Source organism: Mesoplodon densirostris, chromosome 1 (genome assembly GCF_025265405.1).
Source record: "Mesoplodon densirostris isolate mMesDen1 chromosome 1, mMesDen1 primary haplotype, whole genome shotgun sequence".
In the NCBI taxonomy this organism is placed as follows: domain Eukaryota; kingdom Metazoa; phylum Chordata; class Mammalia; order Artiodactyla; family Ziphiidae; genus Mesoplodon; species Mesoplodon densirostris.
In genome coordinates, this window is record NC_082661.1 from 39,873,543 (window position 1) to 39,891,293 (window position 17,751).

Below are 17,751 nucleotides of genomic sequence, written 5' to 3' on the forward strand. Positions count from 1 at the left end.
TATACTGGCAGTGCTTATGGATTTAAATTTTTAAATCAGCTTTAGAAGGGTTTAATTTAAAATGATTAAACATGAGTTAGTTGAATCTTGAAGAATTATTAAGACCACTAGAAAAATCTATGTGTGCTTGAAGAGGAGTTTGAACATTATTTTGAAATGTTTGGCACGAAAAAAATTTGCTAGGTTATAGAACCAAGCTCAAGTTTCTCATTTTTAAAAAAATGTAAGTTTTGAGGGGGGGGAGGTTTATATAAAGTACTTACTTTTCTTCCCTCATATTTTGTTTTTTATTTTTATTACATAATAGGAATATTTTGGATAACTCCAAATTCTCTCCATTTTACCCCAGCATGCTGCCTATATTGTCTTTATTTATTTATTTGGCCATGGTGTGTGGGATCTTAACTCCCCAACCAGGGATGGAACCCAGGCCCCAGCAGTAAAGCACCGAGTCCTAACCACTGGACAGCCAGGGAATTCCCAATATTGTCATTCTTTAAGTGCTATTACATGAGAAAAGTCGAGAAGCTCTAGATTAAGCAAATATTTAAAGAAGTTTGCAAATGATGATTTTTGTCAGGCCTGTCTGTAAATGATCTATAGTCAGGGCCATAATTTTAGTATTATATTAACCTAGAAAATGCTACCTCATTTTAGATGAAAAACAGTTGGTGATGATTCCCCAAATTGCTCAAGACCTCAGCCTGTTTAGATCTTTTATATATTAAAAGACTTACCTTAAATTGCATTTAGCAGCAAATTGCTGTCAGTGGAGACTCTAGGTTAATAATATAGTTTTATTCCTAGGAAATTAAAACAGGAGTGACTGGTGATTTCTTTTCTTTTTTTTTTTTTTTTTCTTTTTCTTTTTGCGGTATGTGGGCCTCTCACTGTTGTGGCCTCTCCCGTTGCGGAGCACAGGCTCTGGATGCGCAGGCCCAGCGGCCATGGCTCACGGGCCCAGCCGCTCCGCGGCATATGGGATCCTCCCAGACCGGGGCACGAACCCGTATCCCCTGCATCGGCAGGCGGACTCCCAACCACTGCGCCACCAGGGAGGCCCTGGTGATTTCTTTTTAAGAAAAGATAATTATCTTAAGTCTCTGAGCAATAGCAAAACAGTGTTTTCTACAGTCTATTTTGAAGTTGTTCATTTTCTCTGGGCTGTTGTCATTGTGCTATAGGACTCTTAGCTTGTGAAGGGGAAGGGCATTAGACGATTTTATTTGTCAGCCATTGATCAAGAGGTGTGAGTTTGGATGTCAAGATGATTGTCTTTAATATCCTGAACTGGACCATTTCATGAAGGGAGGAAGCACAAGGGTGCTATAATCTCAAATACATGTCATCACTGACACAAACTTAGAATATAGCACCTTCCTTTCTACTATAAGAAAAGATTAATAAAAATGGAAGTGAATATGGCGAAAAAGTTTCATGTGGACAGAATTAATATTACGTTTATTATCCCATAAACTAGCAAATATCTCTTTCTCTTAAAGGAAATAATAAAATAACATGTTAATTTCCAGGTGTACTTCTCTATGGGCCTCCAGGCTGTGGTAAAACGTTGATTGCCAAGGCTACAGCCAAAGAAGCAGGTTGTCGATTTATTAACCTTCAGCCTTCAACACTGACAGATAAGTGGTATGGAGAATCTCAGAAACTGGCTGCTGCTGTTTTCTCCCTTGCCATAAAGCTACAGCCTTCCATCATCTTTATAGACGAAATAGGTATGCTATGTTTTCTAAACAGTGTGCAGTGGGCTTTCGTGTACATGTTTCCTCATGCATATGTTTGTCCAGGGTAGGTATCTAGAAGTTGAACCATTAGGTTGTGTGATGTGTCCATCTTCAACCTCACTAGGATTACCATTTCTTCAAAGTGGTTATACCCGTTTACACTCTCACCAGTATACAGTTTGTTTCCCTACATACTCCCCCAAAACTTATCTTTTCAGGCAGTATCATTAATTTTTGCCAACTTAAAGAGCAAAAATTATCTCATCATTGTTTTGTGTTTCCCTGCTTACTAGTAAATTTGTGCATCTTTTAACATGTTGATTAGCCATTTAGGTTTCCTTGCTTGTAAATTGCTGGTTTTTCTTTGGGGTTATTTGCAGTTTTCTTAGTAATTCTTTGATGATGTTTTATTATGATTGCAAATATTTTCTAGACTGGCTTATCTTTTCACTTTATGATAGTTTCTTTTATGGAGATTTAAACTTAAATGTAGTTACATTTATCAGTTTTTTTCCTTTATGGTTTATAATTCTTGTGTCTGGTTTACAAATCCCTTCACTACCTCCATAAATACTCTCCTTTTTAAAATATATAATGTGAAGTAGGAATCTAGTTTAATTCCTTGCCATATGGACTGTCAACTTATAAATAGATCATCTTTCTCTGTATGTCATGACTTTTATATTAGTGGACTTTTTCTCTATTTTATGGATCATCTATATTTTTATTATAATTTATATATTATAATAAAGCTACAGTAATTAAAACTGTAGCTTTGAATAAATTTACTATTATAATTATATGTAATATGATAAACTATATAGAAATATATAGAGAGAGAGATAGGTATAAAGTATTTTGAGTACTTGTTTGCCTTGTGTATCTTTCTCATCAATTTATTCCATTTATTTTGGATTTTTGCTTTGACTTTTGCACAAAGGAGCATATAGCTGGATTTTTAAAAATTTTAATCTAAGGCTCTTTAACCAGGAACTGTGGTCAGTTTGCTTTCATTTTGATAGCTGATATATTTAGATTTATTTCTCCCACATAACTGTGTGCTTTTTATGGATATTTACCAATCTAGTGGACTTTTGTACTTTTTTTATTCCCTTTTCCCTCTCACAGGTTTAGAAGTTACGTACAGTTGACCCTTGAACAACAGGTTTGAATGGGTCCACTTATACGTGGATTTTTCTCAACAGTAAAAACTCTTATCACCACATGAACTGCAGCTATGGAGGAACCGTGTATATGGAGGGCCAACTGTAAATTATATGTGGATTTTGGACTATGGAAAGGCTCAGCGCCCACAACTCGTACCTTCTTCAAGGGTCAACTGTATTCTTTTTCTTTTAGCATAGCTACTTGTCTTAAAAGTCTAGGCTAGTTATTTCTTGCATCTTCCCAAATAATACAGGGACCTTAGAACTCTTGAATACTAATCATTCCTCTCATCTCTCATATGTTTTTGTTAACAGTTTCTCTTGTTTTTTACTCTTCCATATTAGTTGTTATTTTTATACTGGCAGTGCTTGTTTAGAGATCCACTTTGCCAGTGATTTTGCTCACTGTTACTTCTTGCACCTGCCTTTTCTGGATTTAATTTCCTTCTTACTGAAGTCTGTCAAAATTCTTTCAGCAGTGATTGTGAGTACAGTGAGTTGTCTTTGTGTGAAAATGTGTTGACTCTGTTTTTATTGTTAAATGATACAGAATTATTTTCTTTCAGCGTTTTAAAGCCAAAAGTCTGTTGTCTACCAGTCTTGTCGCTTTTGAGAATTCTGCTTATAGCCTAATATTTCTTTGTAATTAATCTATCTTTTCTCTCTAGTTGCTATTGAATATTGCAAGACTTCTGTTTTATTATATATATATATTTTTTCTTCAACTCTCTACTTAATTTTGAGTCATTTCCATAGTTGTAGCATCTAGTTCTCTACCATATTTCATCAGTTCTAAAACATACAGTTTTATTTTAGTTTTTTACATTTTAACGTCCCTGAAATTGGGATAGCATGTTATAATTTAATTGGCAGTATTTAAAAATTTTTGTTGATACATAAAATAATGGTGAAACTCAAAAGTCAATCAGTCATTGAGTAAGTAATAAAAAGCAATTCTTTGCTTGGCTATGTTCAATCTTGCAACAATTGGGTTTGTATTCTGCCAATTATATTTGAACTTTAGAAGTTCTGTTTGTTTATTTTTCAAATTTATCTATTTTCACTATAACTTGCTCTTCTGTTAAAATTTCGATCCCTTTTACATCTTCAAAATTTTAAACTTTTTTTTTTTTTTTTTTTTTTTTTTTTGTGGTATGCGGGCCTCTCACTGTTGTGGCCTCTCCCGTTGCGGAGCACAGGCTCCGGATGCGCAGGCCCAGCGGCCATGGCTCACAGGCCTAGCCGCTCCGCGGCATGTGGTATCTTCCTGGACCAGGGCACGAACCCGTATCCCCTGCATCGGCAGGCGGACTCTCAACCACTGCTCCACCAGGGAAGCCCACATACTATTTTTTATATAGTTCTTTGGATTGTTCTGTTTGAAATTTTACTTCTTTATATTGTTAACTCTCTTTCATAGTAATTTGTTTCCGTGTGTCATTTCGAACTCTAGATTGCTTAGGACTTGCTTTTATATGAGAATTCTGTGTTGCCTAAAATAATCCAGAGTAGTTTTTCTGTCTTCCACTTAGAGGCTTTAGGCTCTAATTTCTCAACTTGGATGTTCCTAGACTGAATGACAGTTTGAATTTAGACTTCAGGCCTGAGAGAGAGCCCCTGTGATCTTGGTTTTTAATTTTTCAGGGGGGACATATTTCCCTCCAGAGCCCAGGCCAAGACAGACAAGTGTCCTTAACTCCCTGTAGTGGTGAGCATAATTTTTTTTCTTGTCTATACTTTCTGTGAGTGTACATCCTTTTGGGCATCTTGGCTTCAGCATGGATATTAACACCAAAGCAGAACCTCCTGGTGCTACCCATGCATACCTGTTGTGTACACAAACACACACACAAACAGTGGCATAATCACCTCAAAATCTCACCATTCTTTTTTTCAGTTCTCTCTTTTCCTGATCTCTAGGATTTTTTTTCTTTCCTTCTTGCAATCTCAGATATTCAGTAACCTTTTTTTTTTAATTACTAAACTTTATTTTTTAGAACAGTTTTAAGTTTACAGAAGACTTGAGCAGAAAGTACAGAGTTCCCATATCCCCCCACACACACAGATTCCCTATTATCAATACTTTGTGTTAATGTGATATATTTGTTATAATTAATGAACCATTATTGGTATGTTATTAATAATTAAAGTCCATAGTTTATATTAAGGTTCATTCTGTGTTGTACAGTTCTGTGGTCTTTGACAAATGCATATCATGTATCTACCCTTACAATATCAGGCAGCATAGTTTACCACCCTAAAAATCCCCTGTGCTCTACCTGTTTATCCCTCTCAAACTCCTCCCTCCCAAACTCCTAGCTGCACTGTCTTTATTGTTTTGCCTTTTACAGAATATCATACAGTTGGAATCATATAACATGTAGCTTTCTCAGACTGGCTTCTTTCACTTAGCAATATGCATTTGTTTCCTCCATTATCTTTTTATGGCTTGGTAGCTCATTTCTTTATATTGCTGAATCATATTCCATTGTATGGTTGTGCCACAGTTTGTTTATCCATTCATCTATTAAAGGACCTCTTGGTTGCTTCCAGTTTTGTGCAATTATGAGTAAAGCTGCTAACAACAGAGATATGCAGGATTTTGTGTGGACTTAATTTTCCAACTCAACTGAGTAAATACCTAGGAGCTCAATTGCTGGATTGTATGGTAAATCTGTGTTTAACTTTGTAAGAAACTACCAAATGTATTTCAGAGTGGCTATTTGCCCTTAAAAGTTCCACCAGCAGTAAATGAGAGGTCCTGTTTCTCCACTCCTCTCCAGCACTTGGTATTACCAATTTTTTGGATTTTAGCTATCCTAATAAGTGTGTAGTGGTGTCTCGTTTTAATTTGCACTTCCCCAGTGATGTATATCGTTGAGCATCTTTTTTTTCATATGCTTATTTGCCATCTGTATATCTTCTTTGGTGGGGTCTCTGTTCATATCTTCTGCTCATTTTTTTTTTGAAGGTGGATTTTTTAAAATTAATTAATTTATTTATTTTTGGCTGTGTTGGGTCTTCATTTCTGTGCGAGGGCTTTCTCTAGTTGCAGCGAGTGGGGGCCACTCTTCATTGCGGTGCGCGGGCCTCTCACTGTCGTGGCCTCTCTTGCGGAGCACAGGCTCCAGACGCGCAGGCTCAGTAGTTGTGGCTCACGGGCCTAGTTGCTCCGTGGCATGTGGGATCTTCCCAGACCAGGGCTCGAACCCGTGTCCCCTGCATTGGCAGGCAGATTCTCAACCACTGCGCCACCAGGGAAGCCCTTTTGCTCATTTTTTAACTGGGTTGTTTTCTTGTTGAATTTTAAGAGTTCTTTGTAAATTTTGGATACAAGTCCTTTATCAGATATGTGTTTCATACAATAAATATTTTTTCCCAGTCTGTGGCTTGTCTTTTCTCTTAATAATGTCTTCCACAGGGCAGGAATTTTATTTTTGATAAACTCCGACTTACACATTTTTTTCTTGGATGGATTGTGCTTTTGGTGTTGTATGTAAAAGTTCATCACCAAACCCAGGGTTCCCTAAATTTTCTCCTGTATTATTTTCATAAGTTTTATAGCTTTTTGTTTTACATTTAGGTCTGTGTTCTGTTTTGAGTTAATTTTTGTGAAATGTATAAGGTCTGTGTTGAAGTCTGTGTTTTTGCATATGGATGTCCGATTGTTCTAGCACTATTTATCAGATATGCATTAACTTAAAAAAAATCTTATTCAGTCTTTTTGTCAGTGTTTACATACATGTCTTTTTCCACCGTCTTCAGCATTCTGAGCTTTTATATTTAGTGTGTCTCATGTAAGCAGTACACAGTTGGGTTTTGTGTTTTTTTAATCCAGTCTAATATCTTAAACAGGTAATTGCATACTCTAGACCATTTACATTTAATGTAACTACTGATATAGTTAGGTTATTTATACTTTGATCCAACATTTTAAGTTTTTCATATTATTTTAAGCAGCCATCTTGCCTGAACCACTTCTTAGAAATGAAGATAATTTAAGAATAATTAATAGCAGAATTATGGTGGTTAAGTAGGCAGCTAAACTTACACAATTTATCTTTAAAAAATAAGCAATTTTAAAATGACTAGATTTTATACATCCAGAATAAATGGGTATGTTTATTGTACATGGTACAATACATGGTACAACAATGGTACATATTGTACACGATTAAAACTGTAAAAGAAAATACAGGATATATGTTTGCCATCACAAAACTATCATGTCACAGTAATGTGTTTTTGCTGTAATTGCTTTTTTAAAAAATTTTTTTGTTTTTTAAAGCTTGGACCTAGCACATTAAAAAGCATTTTCATGTCACTTGCATGTATGATTGACAGACTTCAAGTTTTAGTTTTAATGTTGAAATGTGGAAGTTATTGAGAAATGCCAGTGATTTGAAGAGATACAAGACAAAACATTTGAAATAGGATTGTACTGGAAAATATAGGATTTGTTTTTATTGTCTTTTTTTCGTTCTTAGGATATACCACCTTTCAGTCCTTTCATTCTAGAAGGAAAATGTTTTCCCCCTTCTAAAAGTATTTCATGTTTGTTATAGATAATTTGGAAGATAGAAAAGAATTCAAGAGAAAATTAAAATTGTCCATCAGTATCACTGAGAGATAACCAAAGTTATTAGCATTTTGGTGTATTTCATTAAAGGTTTTTTTTACCCTGTATAATGTATATGTACATGCATGCCAGCATGTATGTTTTAAACGATTTCCTGTCCTATATTTTCCCACTTAATAGTGTTTTGAGATTTTCCAGTATCATTTTTATTTATTACCAGGAAAAGTGTATGAGGAAAAAGGATGTGATCCATAATTAAGAATACATAGGATGCAGAGAACCTGGAAAGTTAGGGCCAAAGCACACAGACTTTTGCTCTAAGACACTATGTGATCCTTTTTTAGCCTCTCAGCCCTAGATCCTTTACTTCTTTTATATATGTTGGTATGAATGTATTTTTAGGAAAGAAATGAGGATTGTGAATTGATTTAATTTGCTGGATAACTTGTCAAAGTGGTTATATCAGAATAATGTATGAAAAGGCATATTCGAACCCTTTTCTTTGTAATATTTCATAAAATTGTCAGCTTTTAATTAATGATTTGAAATTATGTAAAGAGTAATTTATTATTGGTTTGTAAGGTTAAGGATTTTTTTCTTCTAGACTCCTTTCTACGAAACCGTTCAAGTTCTGACCATGAAGCTACAGCCATGATGAAAGCTCAGTTTATGAGTCTCTGGGATGGATTGGATACTGATCACAGCTGCCAGGTATTTGAAAGTAATCTGCTTTAATTTGTGTTATTCTTGGTGGTGGTGTTAATAGAAAATTTGGCTGCTTGTTAAGCTTATTTACAAAATTATTTTTCGTAGCTTATACTTACCAATAAATGATGAGAATCTGAAAGAATATGGTTTGTATATGTCTCATCCATTTTGAGGGCTTCGTAATTAATAAAATGTTAAAAAGATTTCCCAAATGCTCAAAACAAATACAAGAATAAGAGAGAAAACCAGGGTATTAGAACCATCTATGTCAAGGAAAAGGAAGTGACTAGTGGCTATGAGTATTCTGTACATTTCGTTTGACTCTTACCATAAATCCTTATAGTCTTTACTCTCAGTTCTTATGTCACTTTTTAAAAATATATATATAGTCTTGTGTATATGTTAATCCCAAAGTCCTCATTTATCCCTCTCTCCCACCTTTCCGCTTTGGTAACCATAAGTTTGTTTTCTATGTCTGTGAGTCTGTTTCTGTTTTGTAAGTTCATTTGTATCATTTTTTTAGATTCCACATATAAGTGATATCATGTGATATTTGTCATTCTCTGTCTGATTACTTCACTTAATATGATAACCTCTAGGTCCATCCATATTGCTGCAAATGGCATTATTTTATTCCTTTTTGTGGCTGAATAATATTCCACTGTATATATGTATCACATCTTCTTTGTCCATTCATGTGTCAGTGGGCATTTAGGTTGCTTCCATGTCTTGGCTTTTGTAAATTGTCCTGCTGTGACCTTTGGGGTGAATGTACCTTTTTGAATTATGGTTTTCTCCAGATATATGCCCAGGAGTGGGATTGCTGGATCCTATGGTACCTCTATTTTTAGTTCTTTAAGGAACCTCCATACTGGCTGTACCAATTTACATTCCCACCAACAGTGTAGGAAGATTCCCTTTTCTCCACACCCTCTCCAGCATTTATTGTTTGTACACTTTTTAATGATGGCCATTCTGGCTGGTGTAAGGTGATACCTCATTGTAGTTTCGATTTGCATTTTTCTAATAATTAGCGATCTTGAGCATCTTTTCATGAGCTTTTTGACCATCTATATGTCTTCTTTGAAGAAATGTCTATTTAGGTCTTATGCTCATTTTTTGATTGGGTTGTGTGTTTTTTTGATGTTGAGCTGCATGAGCTGTTTGTAATATTTTGTACATTAATAATTAGATCCCATGTGTTTATTTTTGTTTTTATTTTCATTACTCTAGGAGGTAGATCCAAAAAGATCTTGCACAATTTATGTCAAAGAGTTTTATAGTATATGGTCTTACATCTGGGTCTTTAAGCCTTTTTTTTTTAAATTAATTTTTACTGGAGTATAGTTGCTTTACAATGTTGTGTTAGTTTCTACTGTACAGCAAAATGAATCAGCTATACATATACATATATCCGCTCTTTTTTAGATTTCCTTCTCATTTAGGTCACCACAGTGCATTAAGTAGAGTTCCCTGTTCTGTACAGTATGTTCTCATTAGTTGTCTATTTTATATGTAGTATCATAGTGTATAGTGTCAATCCCAATCTCCCAATTCCTCCCATCCCCCCTTTCCCCATTGATATCCATACATTTGTTCTCTACGTCTGTGTCTCTATTTCTGCTATGCATATAAGATCATCTATACCATTTTTCTAAATTCCACATATATGCATTAATATACGATATTTGTTTTTCTCTTTCTGACTTACTTCACTCTGTATGACACTCTCTAGGTCCATCCACGTCTCTACAAATGACCCAATTTCGTTCCTTTTTATGGCTGAGTAATATTCCATTGTATATATGTACCGCATCTTCTTTATCCATTCCTCTGTTGATGGACATGTAGGTTGCTTCCATGTCCTAGCTATTGTAAATAGTGCTGCTGTGAACATTGGGGTGCATGTGTCTTTTTGAATTATGGTTTTCTCTAGGTATATGCTCAGTAGTGGGATTGCTGGGTCGTATGGTAGTTCTATTTTTAGTTTTTTAAGGAACCTCCATACTGTTCTCCATAGTGGCTGTATCAATTTACATTCCCACCAGCAGTGCAAGAGGGTTCCCTTTTCTTCACACCCTCTCCAGCATTTATTATTTGTAGACTTTTTAATGATGGCTATTCTGACTGGTGTGAGGTGTTACCTCATTGTAGTTTTTTTTTTTTTTTTTTTGCGGTACGCGGGCCTCTCACTGTTGTGGCCTCTCCTGTTGCGGAGCACAGGCTCCAGATGCGCAGGCTCAGCGGCCATGGTTCACGGGCCCAGCTGCTCCGCAGCACGCGGGATCCTCCCGGACCGGGGCACAAACCCACGTCCTCCGCATCGGCAGGCAGACTCTCAACCACTGTGCTACCAGGGAAGCCCTTGTTGAGGATTTTTGCATCTGTGTTCATCAGAGATATTTGCCTGTAGTTTTCTTTTTTTGTGACATCTTTGTCTGCTTTTGGTATCAGGGTGATGGTGGCCTCTTATAATGAGCTTTGGAGTGTTCTTCCCTCTGCTATATTTTGGAAGAGTTTGAGAAGGATAGTGTTAGCTCTTCTCTAAATGTTTGATAGAATTCGCCTGTGAAGCCATCTGATCCTGGGCTTTTGTTTGTTGGAAGATTTTTAATCACAGTTTCAATTTCAGTGCTTGTGATTGGTCTCTTTATATTTTCTATTTCTTCCTGGTTCATTCTCGGAAGGTTGTGCTTTTGAGAATTTGTCCATTTCTTCCAGGTTGTCCATTTTATTGGCATACAGTTGCTTGTAGTAATCTCTCATGATCCTTTGTGTTTCTGCAGTGTCAGTTGTTACTTCTCCTTTTTCATTTCTATTTCTGTTGATTTCTATTTCTTTTTTTCCTGATAAGTCTGGCTAATGGTTTATCAATTTTGTTTATCTTCTCAAAGAACCAGCTTTTAATTTTATTGATCTTTGCTATTGTTTCCTTCATTTTCATTTATTTCTGATCTGATCTTTATGATTTCTTTCCTTCTGCTTACTTCGGGGTATTTTTGTTCTTCTTTCTGTAATTGCTTTAGGTGTAAGTTTAGGTTGTTTATGAGATTTTTCTTGTTTCTTGAGATAAGATTGTATTGCTATAAACTTCCCTTTTAGAACTGCTTTTGCTGCATCCCATAGGTTTTGGGTCTTCGTGTTTTCATTGTCATTTGTTCCTAGGTATTTTTTGATTTCCTCTTTGATTTCTTCAGTGATTCTTTGGTTATTTAGTAGCATGTTGTTTAGCCTCCATGTGTTTGTATTTTTTACAGTTTTTTTCCTGTAATTGATATCTAGTCTCATAGTGTTGTGGTCAGAAAAGATACTTGATATGATTTCAATTTTCTTAAATTTACCAAGGCTTGGTTTGTGACCCAAGATATGGTCTGTCCTGGAGAATGTTCCATGAGCACTTGAGAAGAAAGTGTATTTTGTTGTTTCTGGATGGAATGTCCTATAAATATCAATTAAGTCCATCTTGTTTAATGTGTCATTTAAAGCTTGTGCTTCCTTATTTAGTTTCATTTTGGGATGATCTGTCCATTGGTAAAGTGGCATGTTAAGAGTCCCCCACTATTATTGTGTTACTGTCACTCTCTCCTTTCATGGCTGTTAATATTTGCTGTGTATATTGAGGTTCTCCTGTGTTGACTGCATATATTTTTACCATTATTATATCTTTTTCTTGGATTGATCCCTTGATCATTATGGAGTGTCCTTCCTTGTCTCTTGTAACAGTCTTTATTTTAAAGTCTGTTTTGTCTGATATGAGTATCACTACTCCAGCTTTCTTTCTTTTTTTTTTTTTTGCGATATGTGGGCCTCTCACTGTTGTGGCCTCTCCTGTTGCAGAGCACAGGCTCCAGAAGCGCAGGCTCAGCGGCCATGGCTCCTGGGCCTAGCCACTCCGTGGCATGTGGGATCCTCCTGGACTGGGGCACGAACCCGTGTCCCCTGCATCAGCAGGCGGACTCTCAACCACTGCGCCACCAGGGAAGCCCTCCAGCTTTCTTTTGGTTTCAACTTGCATGGAATATCTTTTTCCTTTCTCTCACTTTCAGTCTGTATGTGTCCCTAGATCTGAAGTGGGTCTCTTGTAGACAGTATATATGTGGGTCTTTGTTTTGTATCCGTTCAGCCAGCCTATGTCTTTTGGTTGGAGCATTTAATACATTTAAGGTAATTATTGATATGAATGTTCTTATTGCCATTGGGTTAATTGTTTTGGATTTGTTTTTGTAGTTCTCTTTTCTTTTCCTCTTTTGTTCTCTTGCGATTTGATGACTATGTTTAGTGTTGTGTTTGGATTCCTTTTTCTTTTTTTGTATGTATATCTATTGTCGGTTTCTGGTTTGCAGTTACCATGAGGTTTTGATATACCAGTCTGATATACCAGTCTATATATATATATATATATATATATGATTTAAGTTGCTGGTCTCAAGTTCAAATGCATTTACAGTATCGTGCTTTTGTACTCTCCTCACAATTGCTGGGTTTGATATCATATCCACATGTGGATGACTTTCTACCTTTGCTGTATGTTTGCCTTTACCAGTGAGCTTCCATTCATAATTTTCTTGTTTCCAGTTGTGGCCTTTAGCATTTGTTGTAAAGCTGGTTTGGTGATGCTCAATTCTCTTAGCTTTTGAGTGTCCATAAAGCTTTTGTTTTTTCTGTCAAATAGAATGAGAGTCTTGCTGGGTAGAGTATTCTTGGTTGTAGGTTTTTTCCTTTCATCGCTTTAAATATATCACGCCACTCCACTCCATTCTGGCCTACAGAGTTTTTGCTGAAAAATCAGCTCATTACCTTATGGGGATTCCCCTGTATGTTATTTTTTTTTTCCTGTTGTTGTTTTTAATATTTTTCTGACTTTAATTTTTTCAACTTTATTATTATGTGTCTTGTCATGTTCCTCCTTGGGTTTATTCTTCATGGGACTCTCTGCGCTTCCTGGACTTGAGTGACTGTTTCCTTTCCCATGTTAGGGAATTTTTCAGCTATGATCTATTCAAATATTTTCTCAGGCCCTTTCTCTCTTTCCTCTTTCTGGGACCCCTGTAATGTGAATGTTAGTGTGTTTAATGTTGTTCCATTGGTCTCTTAGCTGTCCTCCTTTCTTTTCATTCTTTTTTCCTTATTGTGTTCCACAGCAGTGATTTCCACCATTCTGTCTTCCAGGTCAGTTATCTGTTCTTCTGCCTCAGTTATTTTGCTGTTGATTGTTTCTAGTGTATTTTTCATTTCAGTTATTGTATTCTTCAACTCTGTTTCTTTGTTCTTTATATCTTCTAGCTCTTTGTTAAGCATTGCTTGTATCTTTTCAGTCTGTGCCTCCATTCTTTTCCCAAGATCATGGATCATCTTTACTATCATTACTCTGAATTCTTTTTCGGGTAGATTGCCTATCTCCACTTCACTTAGTTGTTCTTCTGGGGTTTTATCTTGTTCCTTCATCTGGAACATATTTCTCTGCCGTCTCATTTTGTCTTAACTTTCTGTGTTTGTGGTCTCCATTCCGCAGGCTGCAGTGTTGTAGTTCCTCTTGCTTCTGGTGTCTGTCCCCTGGTGGATGAGGCTGGTCTAGAGACTTGTGCAGGCTTCCTGGTGGGAGGGACTTGTACCTGCCCACTGGAGATTGGAGCTGGGTCGTGTCCCTCTGGTGGGCAGGGCCGTGTCAGGGGGTGTGTTTAGAGGTGGCTGTGGTCTCAGGAAGACTTTAGGCAGCCTGCCTGCTGATGGGTGGAGCTGTGTTCCAGCCCTGTTGGTTGTTTGGCCTGAGGCGTTCCAGCACTGGATCCTGCAGTGGGGCCTCATCTTGATGTCAAAATGGCAGACTTCAGGAGAGCTCATGCCAATGAATACTCCCTAGTACCTTTGCCACCAGTGTCCTTGTCCCCACAGTGAGCCACAGCCACCCTGCCTCCCCAGGAGACCCTCCAAGACCAGCACGTAGGTCTTCTCCAGGCTCCTGTGAAGTCACTGCTTTTTCCCTGGGTCCTGGTACACACAGGACCTTGAGTGTGCCCTCCATGTGTGGAGTTCCTGTAATCAAGCCCCACTGGCCTTCAAAGCCAAATGCTCTGGGGGCTCCTCCTGCTGATGCCAGACCCCCAGTCTGGGCAGCCTGACGTGGGACTCAGAACTCTCACTCCTGTGGGAGAACTTCTGCAATATAATTACTTTCTAGTTTGTGGGTCACCCACCCAGCAGGTATGGGATTTGATTATATATTATACGATTGCACCCCTCCTATGCTCTCTTTGTGACTTCTTCTTTGTCTTTGGATATAGAATATCTTTCTCGGTTGTTCAAGTCTTTTTTGTTGATGGTTATTCAGCAGTTAGTTGTGATTTTGGTGTTTTCATGAGAGAAGGCGAGTGCAAGTTCTTTTACTCCGACATCTTGTTTCCAACCCAGGTCTGTCGTTTCTTAGTTAAAGTGGGGCTGCATGTTTTTCCTTGCAAGCTCTCAGATGTTCTAAACTGTAATATCCTTTTCTGTAAGGTTCTAAGGAATGATTAAAAGAAGCTAGAAAAAGAATCAACTGGGTATTAGTTTTGTCAGTGCCACACAACTTAACAGTACGTTGTCACAAATCAGGGAAGTAGGGCGGTTAAATACATTTCCTTTGCTTGCTAATTTCTGACTAATGTAGCAAAAGGATGCTTCCAATTTGTACAGGCCTCTCTGTACTTTGAGTAGTCAAACTTATTTACATATATATATTTTTTAAATTTAAACTTAATTTTATACTTTCATTTTCATTAGTTGCTGATACTTATATACTTAACCACTTCCTGTCACATGCACCTTTCCAATTTTATACATGACAGTCTTCTGTCGTAGGCTTTGTCTCTTTCCTCTGAAATGCTGTGAAAACCAAAATTAATGTCCCTTGGTATTCCCCCAGAGAGAAAGCCAGCTATATTGTTCAATTTACATCTTGGAGTTCCCATTTTCACCTAGTTCTTCACCTCTGAATATTCCATACTTTCTTGCCAGATCAATAATGTATTTTAAAAGAAAATTTAAAAAATTTTCTGGCATATTTGGTTTTCTGCCATATTGCTGGAAATGGAACTTCTAGAGCCATTTTTCTGTTTGGGTTCCCCCCCCCCCGCCCCTTCCATGAATCACCTATTTTATATCTCATGTATATATGTATTTAAAAACTTTTCTCATGGAAAAGTTTTGGGAAGGTTAATAATGTTTTTTCATTCTTTTAACTTCAGTAGGTTTTTTCTATTTTGTAATCTGTTTTTGCCCCTTTTAAGAAAACATAGAGGGACTTCCCTGGTGACACAGTGGTTAAGTATCTGCCTGCCAATGCAGGGTACACAGGTTTGAGCCCTGGTCCAGGAAGATCCCATGTGTCACAGAGCAACTAGGTCCATGCGCCACAACTACTGAGCCTGCACACCTAGAGTCCATGCTCCGCAACAAGAGAATCCACCACAATGAGAAGCCTGCGCACCTCAATGAAGACCCAAGCGCAGCCAAAAAAAAAAAAATTCAACCATTATTTCTTCAAATATTTTTTCTTTTCCATTTTCCTTGTGATCTTATCAAAAGCCATTTGGATATACCTTATTTATATTCCATGTTTTTTAACATCTCTTTCATATTTTCCATCTCTTTGTGCTATATTCTGGGTAATTTCTTTACCTCTTCCAATTAGATGATTCTGGCTTCATTTGGATCCCTTCAGCTATGTAGCATTTTCATTGAGCTTATCATTTCAGTTATTATATTCTTCAGCTCTATAAATTCTTTTTCAGGTCTGCCAGATCAGCTTTGATGGTCTCTTGCCAGTTGGCTTAGTAAAGCAGGGCCCTGGCATCAGTTAGCCTTGTAACTTTGGCAAAATTATATAATCACCCTGTGTCTGAATAGAGGGGGTAATATCTATAAAAAGGGAAGAATTGTATCCACCTCAGAACTGTTGTAGGATTTTAAGGATTTAATCTGAGTAAAGTGCCTGTAACAGTATCTGGTATATATATGCTACATAAGTATTTGCTATGTGATTTTTTTTTATTTCTTGTTTATTCCTTTAAATGTATTAACACGAATTTTATAGTCCATCTTCAGTAATTCTAGCATAGAAGTATTTGTACATCTTGTTCTATCATTTGGGTTTAGGATGGTTATTTCCTTGTGTGTTTTGTGATTTCATGGGAAAAATCATATTTGGTAGAACTTTGTGTGTGAATTTTTGGAATCTACATTGACGGTTTGCTGTTCTAAGAGGATTTTGTACTTGTCTCTGCTGTGTTCTTTTCCAAAGACAGGTAAATTCAGGTTCAGGATCCATGTTAGCTGGCCATGAACCATGAAATCTCAGAGATTTAGTGTGTGTGTTTATATATCTTTCCACGAACCAAGGCTTGACTCTGCCAAATAGGTTTTCTAATATTTCACCACTTTTCTCAGGCCATAGTACTTCATGAGTCCCAACTTTATGTAGGGTGGTCTCTCATCACACACACCACTTTTTAAAATCTGTACGTGTCCAGATGGTATGTGGTCAACTTCTACCCTTGCTTGCCTCCATCATGTATAGGCTTTGTTGCTGGATTCAGCTTAATTCCTTTACTTTTTTGCAGATTTATTGATTAATTTAGTTTTTTAAAATATTTTATTATTTTTGCATGTTTTGTAGCCAGAGGGTTTAAGGATCTCCTTTGTCCGCCACATTACCATAAATCTGAAGTGCTGAGACACTTGATTCTTAAGAAGAAAATTAAGCCCCATGTCCTACATCACTGTTATGAAAGTATAATTTCATTTTGAGGGAAAATTGCCTTTAGTGTTTGTTCAATGATTAGAGAAGAAAGCACAACATAGATAAATTCTGGTGAATTACTAGAAACAATTTATATTAATCATTGGTTCTGAGAAATCTATTCAATGAGTTTAGTTTGCAGGTTTCCAAACACTAATTATCCTCCTAAGCAATAGTATTTAAAGTATGCAGAGAATAGTTAGCCCATGTAAGAGAGAAATATTGATAGTTACTATTATATCTTATCAGAGTATTATTTTAAAACCAAGGAAATAATGATAATATTATAAAATAATTTGGATGAAATATACTCCTGAGTCACTTCGTCCAGAGCCCCACAGTGTGGTTCTGATACAGCAAATTAAAATTGAATTTTTAGAACTGTTATTCTTTACTATACTAATAGTATTTACTGTTCTATTATGACAGACTTGAGGAAGAAAATAAAGATGTTACTTTTAACTTTTTTTTGTGTTGAGGGGGTTAAAATGGCTGTTACTAATTTGAATAATAGTTTTAGACATCTTCTTTAATAGGAACCAGTTAGCTTTCCTCTAAAATTGTCTATTCTGTGACTATGGATGGAGCCCAGTACCCCAACTTACTTTCTTTGTTTCCTTGCCACAGAGGAAACAAAAATAGTTGAATGGCCCAATTAAACCTGTCACTGCTACTGGAAATCCAAGTTAGTCAATGATACATTCTTCATCTTGAGAGACATGAGACGTAAAAGCTAACATTATTTTTAGGGTATTCATTGACATAGTTCAGCTTTTGAGG

At 36.6% G+C, this 17,751-nt stretch overlaps 1 protein-coding gene across 1 annotated transcript in view; it reads left to right on the forward strand.

The window, feature by feature from the left end:
- The window catches only part of ATAD1 (ATPase family AAA domain containing 1), a 53,839-nt gene that overhangs the window by 19,410 nt on the left and 16,678 nt on the right, over nucleotides 1-17,751 (forward strand). The window contains exons 5-6 of the mRNA XM_060102462.1: nucleotides 1,533-1,733; nucleotides 8,092-8,198. Coding sequence (XP_059958445.1) covers nucleotides 1,533-1,733; nucleotides 8,092-8,198 — 308 coding nt within the window. The remainder of the gene's footprint in view (nucleotides 1-1,532; nucleotides 1,734-8,091; nucleotides 8,199-17,751) is intronic.